Source organism: Medicago sativa, chromosome 6, assembly GCF_051527215.1.
Source record: "Medicago sativa cultivar Bolivia chromosome 6, Bolivia_mono, whole genome shotgun sequence".
Taxonomy (NCBI): domain Eukaryota; kingdom Viridiplantae; phylum Streptophyta; class Magnoliopsida; order Fabales; family Fabaceae; genus Medicago; species Medicago sativa.
This window is the reverse complement of record NC_140754.1, coordinates 26,118,776-26,140,661: the sequence shown is the minus strand read 5'-3', so window position 1 is coordinate 26,140,661 and position 21,886 is coordinate 26,118,776. Positions and strand designations below refer to the sequence as shown.

General features: G+C 34.4%; 2 protein-coding genes across 2 annotated transcripts; one reads left to right on the top strand and one right to left on the bottom strand.

Annotated features, from left to right (window-relative positions):
- The first annotated feature begins 8,589 nt into the window (after positions 1 to 8,589).
- On the top strand, positions 8,590 to 12,135 carry LOC146914187 (tRNA dimethylallyltransferase). Its single transcript, XM_085717089.1, has 2 exons — positions 8,590 to 9,088; positions 11,742 to 12,135. Exons 1-2 carry the CDS (start codon positions 8,688 to 8,690, stop codon positions 11,845 to 11,847), a joined length of 507 nt encoding a protein of 168 aa, XP_085573215.1. The 5' UTR covers positions 8,590 to 8,687; the 3' UTR covers positions 11,848 to 12,135.
- A 1,425-nt stretch (positions 12,136 to 13,560) lies between these two features.
- On the bottom strand, positions 13,561 to 21,628 carry LOC146914186 (plastidial pyruvate kinase 2-like). The gene is made up of 12 exons (XM_085717088.1): positions 21,320 to 21,628; positions 20,045 to 20,338; positions 17,992 to 18,157; positions 17,205 to 17,339; positions 17,011 to 17,121; positions 16,822 to 16,910; positions 16,556 to 16,618; positions 16,273 to 16,448; positions 15,534 to 15,636; positions 15,271 to 15,419; positions 14,674 to 14,782; positions 13,561 to 13,921 (listed from the first exon to the last, which is right to left on the bottom strand). The coding sequence occupies exons 1-12, from the start codon at positions 21,542 to 21,544 to the stop codon at positions 13,811 to 13,813; spliced, it is 1,731 nt and encodes a 576-aa protein (XP_085573214.1). The 5' UTR covers positions 21,545 to 21,628; the 3' UTR covers positions 13,561 to 13,810.
- Positions 21,629 to 21,886: the final 258 nt, after the last annotated feature.

The window sequence follows — 21,886 nt, the reverse complement described above, 5'->3', positions numbered from 1 at the left end:
GATAAAAATGTTGGTCGTTATAACAAAATAATAAACAATAAAATAAATCCCCTAAAAAATAATAATAAAATAAATATTATATTTATTTAAAAGATGTTACATAATGTTTTTATTATCATCAAACTAATTTTGAACCCTGATCCCCACCCTTTTTCTAACAGCATGAAAAGTTTAGTTACGTAACATTTTTTTTTTTTGGAATACAAGAGGGCCGAAGCCCAAAAAGAGAGAAACTAACGATTAACTAAGCGTGGAGTATAAACTCCAACAACATCAGCTAAATAAATGGAACTAACTTGAGCAGGACATTGCTCATATAAAATCATAGTAAAACCACCATCACATGCCAAATTCGCCAAAGCATCCGCACAAAAATTTGCCTCTCTATATGAATGACAAATTTTAACCTCCCAATCCAACTCCAAAAGTCTTCTAATATTTTGAACCAACGTCCACCCGGTAGATGACCCACCTTTTGCAAAAGAAATAGCGTTAACCACTACTTTAGAATCAACATGAAGCTCCACCCTGAGAAACCCATGAGATAGAGCCAACATCAAACCTTCATACACACCCCAAAGCTCCGCAACATATGCACTACACGCTCCTAAACCTTTTGAAAAGCCACAAATCCACTCACCATTATTTCCCCTTAGAACTCCTCCACATCCCGCGATATCTTCTCCCTTAGATGCTCCATCCGTATTTAGCCTAATCCATCCTAAACTAGGTGGCTGCCAATGGATATTTTCAATCACATTATTATGATGCACGACATCATTGTTGTTGGCTGTTACATCATAAATGTGTACCCTTTGCAACACTTCCAGCCAAGGTCTTGTTGGCAACACACTACCACTATCATGAGTCATTTTATTCCTCCAATACCATAAAGAATGACATGCTGTTGCCCAAAATTCAGCCCAATTCTTCATGACACCCATTCCTAATTGTGTATTCATATTTAAATTTAACCATTGCTGCAAATTAGCATTAAAAAAATTGTCACGGTATTGAAGACCAACCATATTAAGCCAAATACCAACAGCTAACGGACAATCTCGTAGCACATGTAACGCGGTTTCAACGACGTCACCACAATGATAACAGAACTCCGACCCAAGATGCATCATACTCAATCTACTATTGGTGAGCAATCTATTATGATGTAATATCCAGACAAAGCAACGAATTCTTTCCTGAACCTTAAGCTTCCATATTTTCTTCCAATAATTCAAACTTGTGTCAACATGAAAGCTACATAACTCATTATAAGCATAGGAAACAGAAAACTCCCACATATTAGCTCCAGGCCAAACACTAATATCTGGACCTTGATCAGGATGAGGAGGAGGAATAGCCCTTAATTTCTTCACTATAGCATTCGGTGCCCAACGCTCAATTTCCTCAATCCTCCAATCACCATTATTATCAACTAAATCAACCACCTTGTAGTGATGCATGTCAGCAGGAATATTAAGATGCATATCACTCACCCTCATTCCTTTATCTAGCCAACAATGATCCCATGCATGAACTGTCTCTCCATTCCCAACAACCCACATAGCCATATTGCTCAAAATTGGCCACAACTGCACTAACTTTTTCCAAAGACTTGAATCACTCGGCTTAGCCACTACCATATCCATCTTTAAATTCTCCCTGTCATATTTACCAGCTAACACTTTACACCAAAATGAGTTCTCCCCATTTCTCAAATTCCAAGCTAATTTTAGAAGACAAGCATCGTTCATTTCTTCTAATTTCTTCAATCCTAACCCACCCAACTGTTTCGGCTTCGAGACAACATCCCACTTCACTACATGTAAATGCTGGTGCAGTTCATCATCACCCCAAATAAAACCTCTTTGCAACTTCTGAATCTCATGAAGACACGATTTAGGAATAACACAACTCATCATCGGATAAATTGGAACTGCTTCAATAACTGATTTAGCAAGAGTCACTCTACCAGCAAATGAAAGATGCTTTGCTTTCCATGACACCAGTTTACTTCTCACTTGATCAATAATATACTGAAAATCCCTCTTCCTATGAGTTTTTCCTGTTAATGGAATACCCAAACACTTCCCTAAATCCTTGGTTTCTTTAAAGCCAGAAATATTTACCAACAATTTTCTAGTATTTACATCCACATTCCTAGAAAAAAAATATACTAGTTTTTTCATTACTTACTTGTTGGCCAGATAAAGAGCAAAATTTATTTAGCACTTCACTCACACACTTCATCTGCTTCTCTGTAGCCTTCCCAAACAACAAAAGATCATCTGCAAACATCAAATGAGACACAATTGGTCCATTTCTTCCTGCTTTCATGGCAATCCACTCCCCATTATCCACTGCCTCACAAATAAGATGAGATAGCTTATCCATACATATAACAAAAAGATAAGGTGAAATAGGATCACCTTGCCTCAAGCCTTTCTTGGGAGAAAAATAATCTGCACGAGCCCCATTCCAATTAACATTTGTACTCATTGTCTTTACTGAGTACATAATAATATTAATTAACTCCGCTGGCAGCCCTACCTCCAACATCGTCATATGGATGAAATTCCAACTCAGCATATCATAAGCTTTTTCAAGATCCACTTTAACAGCAAAATAACCCATCTTGCCATTCAATTTAGTCATGTTGTGAATCATCTCTTGGGCTACAACTATATTTTCATGAATACTCCTACCCAGTATGAAACCTGTTTGATAAGGCGACACAATCCGAGCAATGCAGTCTTTTAATCTACTAACAATGATTTTACTCACCACTTTGTAAATGGAATTACAAAGAGAAATGGATCTGAATTGATTCACAAATTGTGGCTCTTGAACCTTGGGAATAAGGCATATATCCGTGAAGTTTATTTCAGCAATATGACTCGGATTATGCCAAATACTCATAATAAACTGACAAACGCTGTTACCTACAATGTTCCAAGACTTCTGGTAAAACCCTGCCGGAAAACTATCTGGCCCAGGAGCCTTCCAAGGATCCATACTAAAAACAGCTCTACGAATTTCCTCATTACTAAGAGGGATCCGAAGCTGATCCAAATGCTTCTCATCAATACTTGGATAAGTGAGATTCGTTTGAAACCAATCACTAGTTTCAATATTTGTCGCGAAAAGATCATGATAAAATTGATTAATCATACCTTTCACTTCATCAGGTTTGTCCATCCAATTGCCATTAGCATCTCTAAGCATGACAATCTTGTTGCGTCTCCTTCTCTGCACCGTTTTCAAATGATAATAACGGGTATTTCTATCTCCATCCACCAACCACTTGGCTCTAGATCTCTGAAACCACATGAGCTCTTCTTGATGAAGAATTTTCGTCATCTCAACTTGAAGCTTCTTCTCCAATCTCAACAAACCACTATGATAACTCCCAAGCTGAATTTGATTTTGAATACCATTGAGGCGTGCCATTAGCGAGTTCTTTCTCGCTCTAACACTATCAATAGAATGCAACTTCCACATAGGCACATCATTTCGAACATTTGAAAGATTTTGCACTACATCTGTTTCATTACTCCACGCATTCTTGATCATGTCTTTATACGAGTCTTCCAATAACCAAGCGCTCTCAAATCTAAAAGATTTGGGCGCTATATTAACCAAATCACCGTGAGGAAAAATGATAATAGGATGATGATCGGAAAAATCCAACCGTGCCAAATTCCTTACATAGGCATTAGGAAAAGCAACCCACCATAAGTCATTACACAGTGCCCGATCCAACCTCTCATAAATACGACCTCCTCCATGATAAATAGGCCCTCTCCAAGTAAATTTAGTGCCTACCATTCCGATATCTAGTAAATGACAAGAATCAATTCTATCCTTAAAAATATTACACTTCCGAATAGAAGCTGGAGCTCCCCCCTTCTTCTCGGAAACCATAGCTATATCATTGAAATCACCACCAACAAGCCATTTCTCTTGCATTCCTCTCGCAATTCTATAGAGCTCTTCCCAAAGAACTTTTCTACCATCTTCATTCGGACTAGCATAAACTGGGGTCAAGAACCAATCACATCCCCTTGAGAAGGAAACTTTCAGATGAATATATTGGAAATGTTTTTGAATGACCACCACATCCGCATTATCAATTTTCCAAGCAACTGCAATACCTCCTGCATAACCTCTAACATCTGTATAATCGTAACCATCAAAACCCAACAAGTTGAAGGACTTGCGTAACTTTTCAGGGTCAACTCTAGTCTCCATGATCACTAAAATATCTGGTTTATTTTTATCTATATACTGCTTGCAAAAACGATAGAAAGCAGTACTCGCAGCACCTCTACAATTCCACATCATAATTTTATTATGATTTAATGACATAAAAACATGATATTATGCTTGGTTACCATGACCCCCTAGGCTAGCAACCCCAGTTGTCTCTTCAACAATTTCCATGTCCAAGTCTTCAGCGCCAGATATACCGTGATCATCTGCATCTTCAAACTCTTCCTTCTCTTCATTAATTTTTTCTTTTGAAATAACATGTAATATAGTTGCTGTAGTTTCCACCATATTTGGAGGTCTAGGGGGATGAGGAATAAATTCCCCACTTGGTTTCACGCCTCCTACATTAGGCCTAGCATCCAATTCATTATTTTTTTTAGGCTTAAATATGTGATTCGTCCCTGCAAATAGGGGTCGCTTAAAATTTCGTCCCTGCAATCGTTAATCCTTTTTTTTTGCCCCTGCAAAGTTTAATCAGTTAAAAATTCGTCCTTTGACCTAGTTAATCACTGCCACGTCAGCAATTTACCAAAAAACGCATGGGAATTGACGAAAATACCCCTGGCTTATTTTTTTTCCTTAAAAACACTTTGAGCACAGGATGTGCCTAAAAAAAGAAAATACAAAGTTTAAGATGCAAAGATACAAAAGAACTAAATCATGAGGTAGAATAACCAAGACAATTATAACCATTATTCCACCAACAATTCAACTCAAAGTACGAACCTGATTGCTTAGCATTATGTCTTTCCAAATAATCCAAATGCAAGTCAACCAAATCAACTGAAAACTGAAACAATTTTTTTTTGGAACAACTGAGAACCACCGAAATGAAGAGTGCACGATAATTAATGGGAAGAACACAATAATTATTCAACCACTTTAGAATATTATGTCATATGCTACCAAATAATTCACACTCAAAATACAAATAATTAACATTTTCCTCTTTCTCACACCTGCCACAACATAAAAATGAGTCCATGTTTAAAATATTCCATCAAGCTAAGTTATCCTTTGTTAGAATTCAGTTATTCAACAGACTCCACGGAAAGAGATAAACATTTTGATGAGTTGCTTTGTTCCTAATGAGATTTTTGAGAGCCATATGCTCATCTCCACCTGCATCATCAGATGATATACCCCTTTAACAGGTTATCTTTCACAATGATCAAGTTTCCATGTCCACTTATCAACGACGCTAGCCTTCAAAAACAATGTTGTCCAACAAAGAACAACAGTATATCCCCTGCACCTCCTTCCAAAACAAATCTATGACATCGTCTCCACCCCATCCAACCCTAACCTACGCATCTCCTCAAACGACACGTAGTTATTTTGAGATAACTCAAAAGGTGTTCTAAATATATTATAACAAAAGGGCACTCTACAACCACAAATCATGGCAAAAAAATTGCATTTTCCTCATCACTCTCCGCTATCATCAACTTGTCATCAAACCAATTTCTAATTCCCATCTCCACCTCTATATTAGCACCATAGAAATATTTCCATCACACATACGCCTAACTGCGCCCACTGGACACATGAACTCCCTCCAACCTTTTCTAAGAAGTTAAAACTTTAAACTGCAAACTCATTGATCCATGTTAGCCTCCAAAATCATTTACTTAACAAAGATAAGTTAAAATTCTACACTCTACGAACCCATATGTCATATCTAAATTAACTAAGACACACCTTATCTCACTTAACCCAATGGACCCTCTAGCTTCCGCACTTCCTCCCCACTAAAAATAATAAGGATTCAATAAAAGAAATTATACTTATGTGTGTCATGAAAAATGAAAGAAATTAAACCAATTGTGGTGGATATTGAAAAAGAATACAAAAGATACATTACAAGAACTAAGATGAATGTCATTGGATTGAATTCGAATGGGTGAACTTGATTTGTATTTTATTTTTAATATACAATACCATCTGATATTTAAATTATTTTAATTATTTGTCATTAATTTTGAAGAGATATCGGTTAGAATGTACTCTTTTTTTATCTTCCAGCGAAACAAAAAGGAAACTCTAAAATTTAGTTGGCAAAAGTTAAGTTGTTACAAGGTAAGTATTTATAACTATCAATTTGATCGTTTAACATCATTGAAATGTACGTATCTATTCATTTACTTGAATCATTTTATTTGTTTCTTCAGTGATTGGAAAACGAATGTTACAAAATTCTTTTCAATCAACTAAGATCAAATTCAAATGTTAAATCGTGGAGACAAAAAGAGCTAAAGAAAATATATGCTTATTTGGAAAAAATTTCACAATCTTTTTAGTAAATAAATTTTCTAATAAATGGATCAGTGCCAGGGTGATTCGGAATTCTATGCTATTGTTTCTAGTATTATTTATCAGTTATCTTTACATTCCAACTTCGAGGTGAAGTTTGTCAAGAGACAAGCGAACATGGTTGCTCATAGTTTAGCTAGGGCGGCCTGTTCTTGGGCTAGTCACCGTATTTTTGATTTTTATCCTTCTTGTATTGAACATTGGATGATTAATGATAATAGTTAACTTTGTTTCGGTCAAAAAAAAAAATTTCTAATAAATGGTAATATTTCTGACCTTTGTTTTTTACCTTTACTTTTAAATACAACTTTGTGAGTGAAAATACAAATTCTCCTGCATACTATCTATTTTAGTTGCCTCATTTATCCCACATTAGCATACTAAAAGAATTTTTTAACCTTACGTCTAGGATCACCATTAAGGAGTTGAAGAACTGACATGTTTTGATTAGGAACATTTTTCTAATTGAGGGGGTTGACATAGTTCTCCTCCCTTTTTCTTCCGCACGTTTGATGGAGGTTTTGGTTTGTGGGTTTTGTGGGTTTTTTTTATTCTCATGAAACAAGTTCCAATAGATGGTACTTTTTAGATATTTTTTTTTATCAAATCTAAAAAACTAATTGCATATAAGTTTTTTCCATACCAACGAGGTCCTTTAAGTTATTTTACCGTAACAATTTTGGGATTTCAGATCTTAAAAATGCAAGTTGTTTGGATCCTAAAAGTTACAATTAAATAACTTAAAGGACCTAAGTATTACAAACAACACTTAAAAGAATAATGTTTTACAATTAAATAACTTAAAAGACGTAAGATATACGAGAAAAACTTAAAGTACTAATTTGTTACAATTAAATAACTGAAATGACATCCGATGTAATTTAGCCTTTTTTTATTGCAATTGGAGAGAGTATTGTGATTAAATAAAAAAAGTTATAATTTTATTAAGAGTGGTAGACTAAAATAGAGGTAATCATACATGTTTTAAGCACAATTGTACTTTTACCCACTATTTAATCATTCTCACAAAAATAGTTATATCGTTATAAAATTTAACTTTTTTGGTCTCAATAAATGGCGATTTATCGTTTAAATTTTAAATATGATGATAAAGTACGACATAATGTCAAAATTCAGGAATGAAATCAAACTAAATTAATAAAATAATATTTAAAAAACATATTAATGTGAAAAATCCGTTATAGAATTTTAAATAAAATGTTTCCGTGCTTGGCACGGGGCATTATACTAGTAAATGACACAATGATGTTATTTGATTAGATATATGTCTAAAACAAAATTACATTTTGTCATGTTCGTTGTGATTAATCTCTTATGTTTAATGTTTTAATTATATTTGTTTGTTTATTAACTATTTTGTAAAAAAAAAAAAATGCCAAAAATCAAAAGCTAATCTGACTATCTTTTGAGAAGAAAAAGAAAACCATATCCAATTAAAGAGAAACAAATACAAAATCATTTTTACCTCATTGTCAAATTTAATGTAAACAAATATTTTAGTTAATTCTTGTATTTTAATCTTCTTTTTTTTGGTGTACTTGTATTTTAATTTCTTTTTTTGAGGGGTTGTATTTTAATCTTACATACAAGGATGAGGTAGTAATATTTTTTTTATAAGATAGTAATTTTTTTCCCTTGACGAAATCGCAACATTTTCGTCCTCGTGAGCTTAACTCAGTTGGTACGGACAATGCATAAAATATGCAAAGGTTCGGGTTTGAACCTCGACCACCACAAAAAAAAAAATCGCAACATTCGCGCGTATAAATGTTGGTCTCGAGTTCAAACTCAAAGTGGTCAATCTAACGGCATCCATATTATTAATTGAGTTATAATTTTTTGTAAAATAGAATTGAGTTATAATTAGTAAATTAATTTTGGCAATAAATATATATAAAAAAATAAAAAATAAAAACGTATATCTTATTATCAAAATTCTTGAATATGACAAAACTACCCTCCAAACACTTTTTGCAGGATAACATTCAAACAACTACAATCCAGCTCTATTCAAATTCATCACTCAAATAACCAAAACCTTAACCCAAACAAAAAAAAAACATCAAACACAACAAAAAAACATGTCCACCATCACAACCTTAACATTCACAAACACCACCAACATCACATTCCCAACCTCAATCTCCACGAAAAATCCAATCTTTCACACAACCCATTTCACAAAATCCATTTCTCTTCAAAACCCACTTTCAATTTCCCTCAGAAAACCCATTTCCACCATTGTTTTATGCAAAGGTTCATCAGAATCAGAATCTGAAGAGCCCTTAGTTCCTGAAGATGAGTGGCTTCAGAAACTGCCTGAGAAGACTAAGCCTTTGTATACACATAGCTTGCCTTGTATTGAAGCTTGGTTGAAAAGTTTGGGGTTTAATCAGAGTAAGGATGATAGGGCTTTTTGGGTTGTTAATAAGAGTGATTGGTGTGCTCAGCTTTCTCTTGATGTCACTGACCTCTATGTTAGGTGAGTTTTTTTTTCCTTTCCTTTTTATTAAGGTTTTTGTTGTGTTTTCGCTTTTTGTGTTTTGGGTTTTGAGGTTTTGATGTTTGTGTGGGTTTTGGGTTTATGTATGAATGTGCACACAAGGTAGTATCTATGAAGCGAAGCACCGACATAGGACACGACACCGTACGTTGTCACTCGTAGTAATTTTAGGAAATGAATTATTTGAATCTAACCATATGTGTCTTGTGTCGTGACATGTGTCGGACACCAGACACGCCTTTGATCAGAGGTGTTGGTGCTATAGGCTACTATGCTAATGATATTCACCTTTTGGCCTGTTTGGATTAGCTTATTTTAGAGCTTATATAAAACATCTTTTGCAAATAAATAAGTTTTTATGTATTATTTGTAAGTTTTTAAGGTAGTTTATGAAAAAACAGTTTATGAGGATACGATTTTTGCTAATGAGAGCTTATAAATTAAAATAAAAGCTTATTTATCTACATAAGCTATTTTTCATAAGCTCAAACCAAACGGGGCCTTTGTGTGGTTGAAAATTACTCAATTGGTTTTTGAGGTTGAATATTGGAGATGGAATTTAGGTGAAGAGTTTAACTTCTATCGAGTTTTGTAAGCATAAAAGGTTTTAAATCATAGTTGTGTCGCAGTTCTTGATATTGCGGAGAATTACGATTATATGTTGCTGATGCGGCTTCAACCGCGGTCACAGACATTTAAAATCTTAATTTCACGTTTTATACGCGTTTTCTTTTGTTTGCTTGCTTTTGTGTAGTGGGTTTTTGATGTCTTGATTTTTATGTGTATATGTATGAACATGTCCACAAGATGTTATACTACCTACATTTGTGTAGTTCAAAATAGCTCAATTGGTTTTTGAGGTTTTGATGTTTCTGTGAATGTATGTATGAACGTGTACACAAGATGCTATGCTATCCACCTTTGTGTGGTTCAAAATTGTTTAATTGGGTTTTTGATGTTTGGATATTAAAGATGAAATTTAGGTGAAGAGTTTAACTTCTGTTGAATTTTGTAATTAGGAAATGTTTTAGATCACAGTTGAGTCTTATTTTTTATGTTGCGGAAAATTACGATTAATGTGGCTTTAACTACTGTTGTCAAATAGTGCTGTATTGTAGTGGATTTTGAACAAATCGCTATTTTTCCATGTTATACTATTTAGGATAAAATGCCATCAAATAGTGGCTTTAGCTACACTATAGCACTGTAACATAACACAATTTTAACAAATTGCTATCTTTTGGGGTCTGCAATTGATTACACTAGCTTAGAGACAGCAGAAACCAGTTACGGCCCAACATGCGTTTCCTGAAATGCTAATGGCATTGTGGTTTGAAGTTTTCCCCCTTCTCTGCTGATGTGGTCTTAGCAGTTGGAAGCCCCCACATTCCTAAAAATAGGGCCCTTTATCCAAGTTCCCAACCTCTAGTACTGGTATGTCTCGTTATGGAAACAGACTACTTGACTTATAACCGATCGGTTTATTCTCCATTCTATGCCGTGCTAACAACGAGGTTTGTTCCCGCATAAGGATCTTTAGTAGTGCCCGAGTACTAGAACTAGAACTGAGTCAGTCTTAGTTACTTTTTGACTTCGATTTGGCTTCCGAGGTTGCGCACTAGACTGCAACTTCAAGGTTGTGCCCGAACAGGGCTATACCGAACATTCACATTGTTGTTATTCCCTTGCACTGGCATTTGCTAGGTCATATATAATATCAGTAAAGTAAACTTGAGTAAGTTATTGCTTTATAATTGTGTTTTTATTTGATTCACTATCAGTGATTATGGTCCACTGTATTAGATTTTAGGAAAACTGGTGATCAATTCTTCTTGAAAGACTATGCTGATTTTAAAGAAGCCATTGATTACGATGTCTTGAAAATCATAGATAATAGTACAAATGTAGATTTTTTCTTGTATTTTTTTATTAACTTGTTTATATTAACTGACGTGTCAGAATAAGAGTCCGTGTTGTGTCTGGCGTCTGTGTCGGTGTTTCACAGGATAGAACTAAATTTGTATTCTGTACTGATTGAAGACATTTCTGAACTGGTACAATAGCATTATATAAGTGGTTTTATCTCTATTATAATAACAGAAACACAACAATATTTAACTGAATGTGCAGATAATAACTGTGCTATGCAATATAAGACTAGTAGCTGCATTGATACTCAACTGATGCTTAAACATCATCCTTTAGTAAAATTCAAACACTTGTAAAAAATGAAAAGTTGAAATGATCTTACAATGACAAAATCTTCTAAATAATTTCTTCCTTACATAAGTTGAGATGAGCTTAATCATCTCACTTTTTTTCTTCATATTATCCTTTGTTTAATTTCTTCATTGGCATTTATAAACTTAAGACATTCTCATATTTAGAAACTAAATGTTTATTTCAAGTCAAAATGTTTTCACGTAAGCTATAAGTTATTTTCATAAGCTGTTCTGAAGAGCTTATGAAAATAAGCTGAAAACAGTTTATGTACATGTCACAAGTTGTTTTCAAAAACTCTACAAAACAGCCTGACAAGTGTTTATGTCAGTAGAAATGCTCAAATAAACCAAAGTCCAAACCGCTTTTAACTATCTCGATGTTGACATTGAAACGTTTTGATTTGGTGCAGGTATTTGAAGAGTGGACCTGGGAATCTTGAAAAGGATGTAGAGAGGAGATTCAGCTATGCTTTGAGCAGAGAAGACATTGAGAATGCTGTGCTTGGAGGACCATAGATAGCAATTTTCCTTTCTACTTTCAAAATATACAATATGGTTTAATTCCTTGTTGGAAGTTATTTCATATGTGAAATCATTGATTTTTCATGTCCAATTTCATTCTATTGAAAGGACTAGAGAGAATGTTTTATGATGAGATAACTTCCATAGTTTTGTCGATAATTGAAACTTAATAAGTTTCATGGTTTCCCCTTTGTTTTCCCTTAGCAGCAGTTATACTTTGTTTGGGTTGAATCTAACATTTTGAAGTTATTATGTTAGTGTCACTACCCTGCATACTTATCATTGCTTCTTACAATTCGACCTTACAAATTTGATTTTGCAAAGTTTATTTTGACTAATATTGAAGCTTTGCAAATTCTGGCATTATTATTGTTTGGTTCTGTGTCCTTTCTTTTCACTTAACCAATGCTCCGGCATCGTTCCAAGCTCTCATGAATCATGTTTTTCGCTAATTCTTCCGACGATTTGTGGTCGTCTTTTTCAATGATATTTTCATATATAAGTTGTGATGGAACAAAAGATGAAGGAAGAGGGTAAATTTACTATTTCAAAAATGGGGTACCCATGCCACTTCATTTGTAGAGAGGATGGTTCTAATTTCCTACTGATCCCTCTAAGGTCTCTAAGTTGCTACACCAATATCAAGCAACTTCAATATTTTCTTAAGTAGTTTTGTTCGAATTCAAATTGATCTCTGAAATTCATCTTGATAGTTATTATCGAAGATATGTCAAGGATTTCAAACAAAAATCGATAAATGTCTTTCTGAGATGCTTAAGAACGACAATTTCAAATGTAGTAAAACCTCATCCGAAGCTTTTATTGGAAGTGGCTCTCACGTTTGCTCCGGTTCTTCCACATTTTTGTAAACCTTTTGTGGTTGAAAGTGATGCTTCTGGTTCTGTGGTTGAAACCATATTTTGAGACAAACTAGACCACTCTCTAGGTCATGTTATAATGGTTCTAATGTTTTAAAACTTTCCCAATTCTCTATGGTTTTCTTTTCATTATCTTGGCTCAAACTTAATCTCAGTGTTGAACCCCTGAATCAATCCAAGAGATTTAATTTCAATTGTATGTAAAATTGAGTTGAGACATTGTGCTTATTTTTAGTTTCTCAAAGATTCCCTCCACCGAAGATATGCATATTCAAGGCATTGTCGGACACTAAATGTAGACACGCCACGTTATGGAAGTCAAGCCCCTTCTGCTAGACGTTGGTAGTTTATTTCATTTGTTGATGGAGTTAATTTGATCATGACTAGATTATTTTATGGGTCTTGCTAACGACTGCCCCTTGGGCATTCTTTAAACATTTCAAAATAAGCAATTATTCTTTAAAAAAGTTAAATATTTCGATATTCAATGCATATAATACGCAAATCTTCATACATACTTACCACATATAGTTCTTAAAGAGTGCCCCAGAGACACTCATTTCTCTTATTTTATTTTATTTAAACTATTTAGATTATTTCACGTGTAATATAAACTTGATTGCAATTTAGTTGACATTTTAGTCAAGGAGAGACTTGCTCAATTTGACACATGAAAAAGGTACATAAAATTATTAATTCAAAAACATAGTGTGTTCCTTGTCCTTTGAAATGAAACAAAGACCAATATAATGAAGAAAAAAAAAGTTGAAATATAACAATACAACAAAATCTCCCAAGACATTGGAATGTGATAGTCATGCAAAGTTAGTTGTTAAATGTCAGTCCTTTGATAGCTGAATGCATTCCTCATTTCAATTTCTCACCAAAATTTCACCAACATGCATTACACTTTGTAAAAGCGTAACATAACAACAAAAAGAAAAAAGAAACACTAATACAATAGAAGAGAACAAGAAACCTATGAAGGAAACAAACCAATAGGGGCAATAATATAAGTGTCATGAAACAACTATTAGTGGTTTTTTTCTTTTCTCCAACCATTATTTCTTTCTTTTAGTTTATTGAACTTTCCTAACTTGGATATTGTGAGTGGATTGGAACCTCCATATGGGTTGCCTACCACTTTGTACAAGTGCAACTTCTTCTCCTATCTTCACCATTCCTTGCTTCTGCATATGATCATCAAGAAACCAAAAGAATTAGGGCAATCTTAGTTTAAGATGTCTAAGGTCCGTTCCAGAAGTTTATGAATTTCGCCTATTGCGACAAATTTAAACAATCAAACCATAAGTAGAGTTTGCAGTAAGTACAAGTTTGGTTTCCCTACATTTAAAAAACCATGCAGTTACACACATTAATTGACGTAAGTCATCGGTTTGAGACCAGTCGGTTCATGCTACACCTTCACCAAATTATTTTAAATAATCTTCACTGTTGATTTGAGATTGGATGACTAAGGTAAAAAAATGCATCGCACGTTTACTGCGTGGAATTCAAATCCGTTTAACTAGTCAATTGTCCATACTAGTTGCATTGTAAATGTTAGACAATAGAATCGGAAGACACAAATAGCAAGTAGTTCAAAGGTCCATTTTAAGCATTGCAGGCATGACACGTATCTTGAATGTAAAAGCATCCCTTAAATGAGGTTTTAAATTAAGTTCAAACTACCTTTTATCATGTTACTTTGTCAGATGCAAGGTTTTAAAAAAAAGGCTTTGCGGCCACAATCTAAACTGCGACATCAAATCTATTGTTGTATGTACAACCGTAGTGTGTCCACAATTGAGGCAACATTAGTTGCATTTTACTACGATTCTCCACAATATAAAGGATTAGTTGAGGTTTAAAACTTTGGTTAAACATAAAAATAAAATGAAGCCACAATAATTCAATATCTTTATACGTCTTCTAAAGTTACCTGTAGAAAATCCAAGGCTCTTCTAAAAGTTTCTTCAGAATCATCGCTGAATTCCATGTATACAGGAGTAACTCCTTGATACAAAGCCAGTCTTTGTTGTACCCTCTTCCTGCATGTCCAGCAAAAGTTGGTAATTAATAATTATGTCATAATATACAAAAGAATAGATAGATGCAAACAAATTCTGATTTTACAGATTCGCCATACACATGTCAACAAAACGACAGAAATCAACTCAGGTAAACTGCTACAGAAAAAGCACAATACTCGTGAATCATTTAAAGAAGCTGACACGTTATTTCAGCTTTATGAAAAACCGATTGATAATGCTGGATATGGTTTATAATCATACAGTTTTGAATGTAGTATGCACATACATTCAACCAGGAACCTCGAAACTTCAAGTTGATCTTTGAAGGAATTAGTGTCGTCAATTGCAGATAGCAAAAAATAACGGTTTGTTGAAACTCTGCTACACTATAGTGATACGGCGCCACTATAGCTGGCTAATTGACAAGACTAGAACGAATAAGGGAAAATATACATACACGTAAAAGTTTTTGCATCAATAATAGAAAGGGGAAGAAATTAACTCACTCGTCTGTGAAAGCAAATATTGTGCCAGAAGGACGATAGTGGCTCAATAAGACAGCCATGAAACCGGTTCGAGTGAAGACAACAGTAGAAGTTCCAAGAGTGTTAGACATCATGGTTGCATGGTATGCAAACATCTCACTCATGTGATTCTGCATAGAACAAAATAAAATAAATATACAACATTTTGTTCAGGTATTCAAATGATGATTACCATGGATTAAAAAACAAAGAATGTGGTACACAATAATAGATTGACTTTAAACCTTGAACACTTGACCAATATTAGGTGGCATTTGACCTCCTGGTATAGTAGCTTCTGTCCGTAACGCTACTGTGTGCATCACTTTCACAGCTTTTAGAGGGAACCTGCATTTTCATAATCAATTGAATGATATTTTTTCGCTTGACCATATATACAATAAATCAATTGTATTCTTTTCAAGCCATTAGTCAACGCCCTTGCTTCTGTATAAACTTGGAAACATTACCATTTGTTCCACAAGGTCACTGACATGCATGCTAATACTACTGAACTATAGTGACTCAATAGTAACACCCAAGCATATCAAATTACAAATACCTACCCTAAAATATGCACATTATTAAAATTCAAAAGTGTTAATAGGTTGTGTTAACACATAAACAAAATAGAAACATATTGCACCGATTTTATCTTTGTTTCCAATTTCCATATTTTTAGTGGAACCAAAACCCTTTTTTCTTAGCATCTGACACGTTTTGTTTTATTTGCAAAATGTGCCAAGCAGAATGAAAGTTATGTCATGTTCTAACCATCGTTATGATACCTTAAGGTGACAATGATGTGCTTTTCTTTAACACTAGTAGCAATGAAATCTGTGTTGATGTATGAGTATAAAAAAAAAATGTTGGGGTAAGGAGGCGACGCATCTTTCATCGGGACATTCTTTTATTAATAGTGAAGTAAATAGATAGATTTTTTGTGGTTAAAAAGAGTGATTGACTTATTGGAACTTTACATACTTTCCATGAGCAGTTTCTCCAGAAAGCATTATTCCATCTGAACCTTCTCGAACAGCAATAGCTATATCTGATACTTCAGCTCTAGTTGGAGTTGGGTGAACAATCATGCTTTCCAGCATATTCGTTGCAACAATCACAGCCTTTCCCATGCTACGGCACAAGTTGATTATCTCTTCCTACATTTAGAGGCATTGACGATTTTAAGACTTAAAAGATGAGCTTAACTTGATGTCAAGTTTGATAAATGATACATACCATAGATTCTCAGTTTTGAAAAGTTTACCTGCAAAAGAGGAACCTCTTCGATAGGGAGCTCAGCACCAAGATCTCCTCTGGCAACCATAGCCTAAACAAGATGGCAAATGTACAAGGTCAACATCAACAACCAGGCCTTGTATAATAAGCGCATATGGTATAAGTGCTTAGTGAAGCTGTTTATCCAAACAAAGCCTCAAGTTAAAGAAGATTTCTGTATTTACAACATATTCCAATGAATCCACAAGATCAAGCATCAGGTATAAAGAAATAATGCAAGGATTAGGCTAGCACCCCATCAGATGCTGTGATGATTGAATGCAAGTTTGGTATAGAATCCGCACTTTCAATTTTCACAATGACATGTATATCAGCATTACAGCCTGCATTATTCAATGTGAAATTCATCATAATCATAATATAAACAGGCAAGAGACTAATCAATCAAATTTTAAAAACTAAATATTTTTTTTAGATATTTACTCTTTAAGTAATTCTTCAGTTCATGAACGACTTCGGCATCCTTAACAAAGGAAACAGCATAGAAATCAACTTTGTTATCCACTCCAAATTTGATATCATCCCAGTCCTTCTCTGCAACAAATCAATGTGATGATTATATCCACCGGAAACCACTATAATCAACAAGAATGAATTAACATCATATGAATTCTGACCAGTTATTGAAGGCAATGTTGCACTTTTTCCTCTAACGTTCAAATGTCTCCTTGACTTGAGCTCTCCTCCATCAACAACTTCACATTTCACTGAATTTTCCGTCTTAGACTTAACCAACATAGACATCATACCGCCTATATCATACAGAAAACATTATTAATTTATTGAAATATTATTTGAGCATAGCATGCATCAAGCAGTTAGCCAAATTGACCTTTCACAAAAACATTCCACCATATTTTTAGATAAAAGGTTGGAACACCGAACATATTTCTTAGATCAAATATAAAGATAGTGATATTTTTGCCAGGAGGTGACATTGGGAGACCTATTTCTAAGAATAAATTATTTTTGAGTGCTGACTTATCAATTCGTTAACATAGCACAAAGTCGTATTCACTCTTATCTGGAATATAAGCAAAAAAGTGCTCATATTCGGTGATCTCAAATATAAGCAAATTCAACTACACTAACTCTAGTTAATGATGTCATTCCAAAAATACCCCTTATTAATAATATATGTTTAATTTTCAACGACTCTTTTATTCTCATGGAATATGTTTCCATGAATGGTAGTTTGGAAATTACAACCACTTTCTTTATTTAATTAAGAAAATTAATTGTTCTCAACTAAAATTCTTAATAAGCTAAAGTTGTTTACATTATGAATATAATTTTTTTTTTTTCTGTTAAAAAACAAACGTAAAGTTGAGAATTTTTGCTTATAATCGAGACCTGCGGGAGTATGTAATTTGAATATTTTGATTTGTCAGTAGATAACCATACCATCAACAAGAATCATGTCCCCAACTGCTACATCATTGACAAAATCATCATAGTTTACACTGACACAATCTGCAGTTCCAACACCTCTCTGAATAGTAAAAGTAAATTCTTGCCCAGCGGTCAAATTGATTGGTTGTGGCAAATCCCCGCTCCTAACCTCAGGACCCTAAAGTTAAAGGAAAAAAAAAAAAACAGAAACATAAATACTCTTGATGTGAAAAAAATAATGTTGAGAGAAATTGCATGTTCTATCTCACGTATTTATGGATTATCTTATTTTGGTTCCAAATCAGTTTACAGGGAGAGCTTTTCAAGAGAAAAGAAAAAAGATAAATTGCTCTAACAAATTTAGGCAAAAACCATATGCCATTCTTATTTATAAATTTATTACAGTTAATTAACAGAGTAACCAATGGGCTAAGGTATGCCCTTGATCAAGAACCTTATGATCAGTAGGTGCTAAGGTATGCCCTTGATGCTTCAAGCATGGAACAATTTCTGCCGACTACCATATAGCCGCAACATTCAATCTATGCTATTATTTGGAGCATTTGGTTGCAGCACAGCCCTCACAATTTTGCCTTCACTTTAATGGCTTAGCGGCTAGTTATGAACAAAGTAGTTAATGACACAATGCAACATATTGGACAAATGTGGAATTTTGTTAGGTCGAAACATGGTTCCATGTACAATAGCAATTGTCACTAAACAACATAGCAATAGGGAAAACCCATTATACTACCCGGAATCATTCTTGAATATGATATGGGACGTATCTCCAGAGAAAGAAGAACAGCTTAAATTTTGAATTACTGATTAGGACAGCTTCATTTTTAAAATTACTTTAAATTCGGATTACTTTATCTCATTTAAAATTGAATTTAAAGTTTCTTTATCTTAATAAGATTCTGCATAACAGAATCCTTAGCAGCTTGATTAGGATCTCTGTCAAGAACAAGGATGGTTCTTGCTTTCACGTAGGTGGAAAGAAGGATTCTACCGCGTCTGGACCTATGACTGCATAACAGCATACTGTCATGGTCAAATGAATTTGGTCAATACCCTGGTTCTATGACACCATGAAAAAGGATTTGGTCATGAAAATTAATGGCTCAAACATCCACATTAAATTATAGCAATATTTATTTATTGATAAATGAGTTGAACAATTACCTAAATGCCATAGAATCATGGTTTCATGTTCCAACATCAGAAATAAAAGGTACATAAATAACATGTCAGCTACTGAACCAATAAATAAAAAACCGATTGTGAGGTTATAACTTATAACCGGTTGTCCAGTTCACCGATTGGTTTGATCACTGATATGTCAGCAACTGAACATAAATTATGGCCAGTTTACTGATGAACAGGTTGAATTGCAGTTGGTGCAGTCGGTTAATTTTTTTTTCTTCAATACATTTTATTTATTTATCATCCATCTCAGCCGTCTTGTCAAAAAAAAAAAAAAATCAAAATCCAGCTCAGCCGTGTTCTAACCAACTGAACTATAACCCCGGAGGTTTTACCGGTCTGGTTTTTAAAACATTGGTATCAATCAGTCATGCGATGTAGGAGATATGATTTTTTCAACTAACAGTTTGCTTACATGTGAGACTCAAAATATGAGATATCGTATAATTCAAACAGTTTTTCAACTAGAAAACATAGTCAACCCAATGAAGAGGAACACTATACACCAGCTGTCACAATTGTCATGGAGGGTACTACAACAAAATGGCGAAAGAAATACAAAGAAAAATGGAGCTGAGGAACCATACATTCACAATACCAGTTCTCTCGTTGTTTGAATATAGTATATGACACCAAAAAATAGTGATCAGAAAAAGCAAATCAAACCAGAAAAGACGAAAATTTCAATTAAGCAAGTATGACTTTTACAGACGACTTTTAAAGAAAAGTTCAAACACTATACAACAGAAAATTGACAGATGCATTCAATTCGTCGCATTCCATAAAATCATTATTTATGAAACTACACAACTGAAGTCCCTTTAAAAGGGGTAAAAAGAATGTTGAGGTAAGAACAAACCTTAGTGTCAAGCATAATTGCAATAACATTGTCCTTAGATTGTGCATTATATTCTTTAACCAAGTCAATAACTTTCTGATGAGAAGCATGATCACCATGAGACATATTGAGACGAGCAACATTCATACCAGCCTCAGCCAACTTCCAAATCATTTCCTTAGTATCGGTAGATGGTCCAATAGTACATACTATCTTTGTCTTACGCTTAAACGTCGGCTTTGACCACATTCCATTTCCATTTGAAGCATCACCAAATGTCTGCAACCCAGGTAAACATTGCAACTGCTCCTCAATCTAATCACCATAATACAAGGGTCAATAAAACAGTTTTCCCAAAAATAAAAGCTCAAAAGAGTAACCCTCCAATATAGTTCATGAAGCATCATTGTCTCCTATTTAATCCTAAAGTCAGTGAAATTAATAACTAATCCCTAAAATTTTATAAGTACTCATAAAAATTATAAAAAATAGTCCTGTTCTATGTAGCACAACATTTCATACTATAGGCTTGCCTGGTGTCAAACACCAACACAATCCAGACACGTGTTACATTCAGTTACTTTTACTTTCTCAAATTATTACTGGTGCCAATGTGTCAGTATCATGTCTGGTGGCGGTGTCAGTGCTTCATAGGTCTTTTAAGTCCATATCATATAACCAGCATTACCTGAACAAATTTTCATATACATTAAAGATTACACTTTTATTTTTGGAAACTCGGTATCCGGCCTAATGACAGACTAATCCGGCGACCAGTTCCACCGTCCACTAGCAGGGCCCAATTGAAGCCAGCAAATCCCTGTATGGACATTGTTGGAACCTAGAAGATTCGAACCTGAGACCTAAAGAGAAAAACACTCCTAGAGATAATAACACTATGAAGTGAGGGGATTACTCAAATAAAATCTAAAGTGAGGGATTACTCAAACTCTATGAAGCACGGATATAGACACGGACACGCCGACACCACTAATAATTTGAAAAAAATTACATAACTCAGTATAATTATATGTGTCGGTGTCGGACACGACATGTATTCAGCACTAGGACACGTCTAATCCGAGAAGTGTTCGTGCTTCACAGCTCAAATTCAATACCCACTTTTATACACTTTCAAGATTATACTACATATAACTTTTACACATTTCAGTAACTTCCTAAAGTATAATCAAAACCCAAAACCCATTTCCATTATCCATCATTTCAACCATCTGGGCCATCCCAAAAACCTTAAAGTTTCACTCTTTCACAACAAAAAACACCAAAACAACAAACCTTTGAATCATCTTCAGGTGAAACAGGAACAACTTCAACAGGAGCTGATTTTCTTGCACTGATACAAGACCTTCTGAACACCAATCTACAACACTTGTTCCCTTTTTGTTGGAGCACTTTTGAAGCAAAAGTTGGTGGTTTCAACAGCTTCTGAACTCTTTCATGTGTAGATCTTGTAGTGGGGAGTGTGGTTTGGATGGATCGTGTGGCAACAACTTGTGACATTGTTGAAGAGAGAGAGAGAGAGAGAGAGAGAGAGAGAGAGAGAGAGGGCGGAGGTACTAAGAAGACAAGGGAGGCCTCGGTTGCATCGAATGTGTTGATGATATGTTTGTTTTTAAACTTGCATTGTTTGTGTTTGTAACATGACCAACAAAAATTTAAAAATTATTTTAGATTTGAAATAATGGAAGATTAATTACTTTAATCCCTGAATAGGAAAGAAGTCGTCATTTTAGTCCCTGAATGCAGATAAATTGTAAAATAGTCCCTGAATGGAGACTCTGTTAGCTAATTTAGTCCCTGAATGCAGACTCTGTTAGTCAATTTAGTCCTTGAATGTAGACT

What these genes read in the sequence shown, in the direction of transcription:
- LOC146914187 (XM_085717089.1), top strand. Translation starts at nt 8,688, where the DNA reads ATGTCCACCATCACAACCTTAACATTCACAAACACCACCAACATCACA. An exon ending in GTCACTGACCTCTATGTTAG is followed by an intron (nt 9,089 to 11,741) that starts GTGAGTTTTTTT and finishes GATTTGGTGCAG; the next exon opens with GTATTTGAAGAGTGGACCTG.
- LOC146914186 (XM_085717088.1), bottom strand. Translation starts at nt 21,544, where the DNA reads ATGTCACAAGTTGTTGCCACACGATCCATCCAAACCACACTCCCCACT. An exon ending in GGACATGATTCTTGTTGATG is followed by an intron (nt 17,340 to 17,991) that starts GTATGGTTATCT and finishes TGTATGATATAG; the next exon opens with GCGGTATGATGTCTATGTTG. An exon ending in GAGCCTTGGATTTTCTACAG is followed by an intron (nt 13,922 to 14,673) that starts GTAACTTTAGAA and finishes GATCATATGCAG; the next exon opens with AAGCAAGGAATGGTGAAGAT.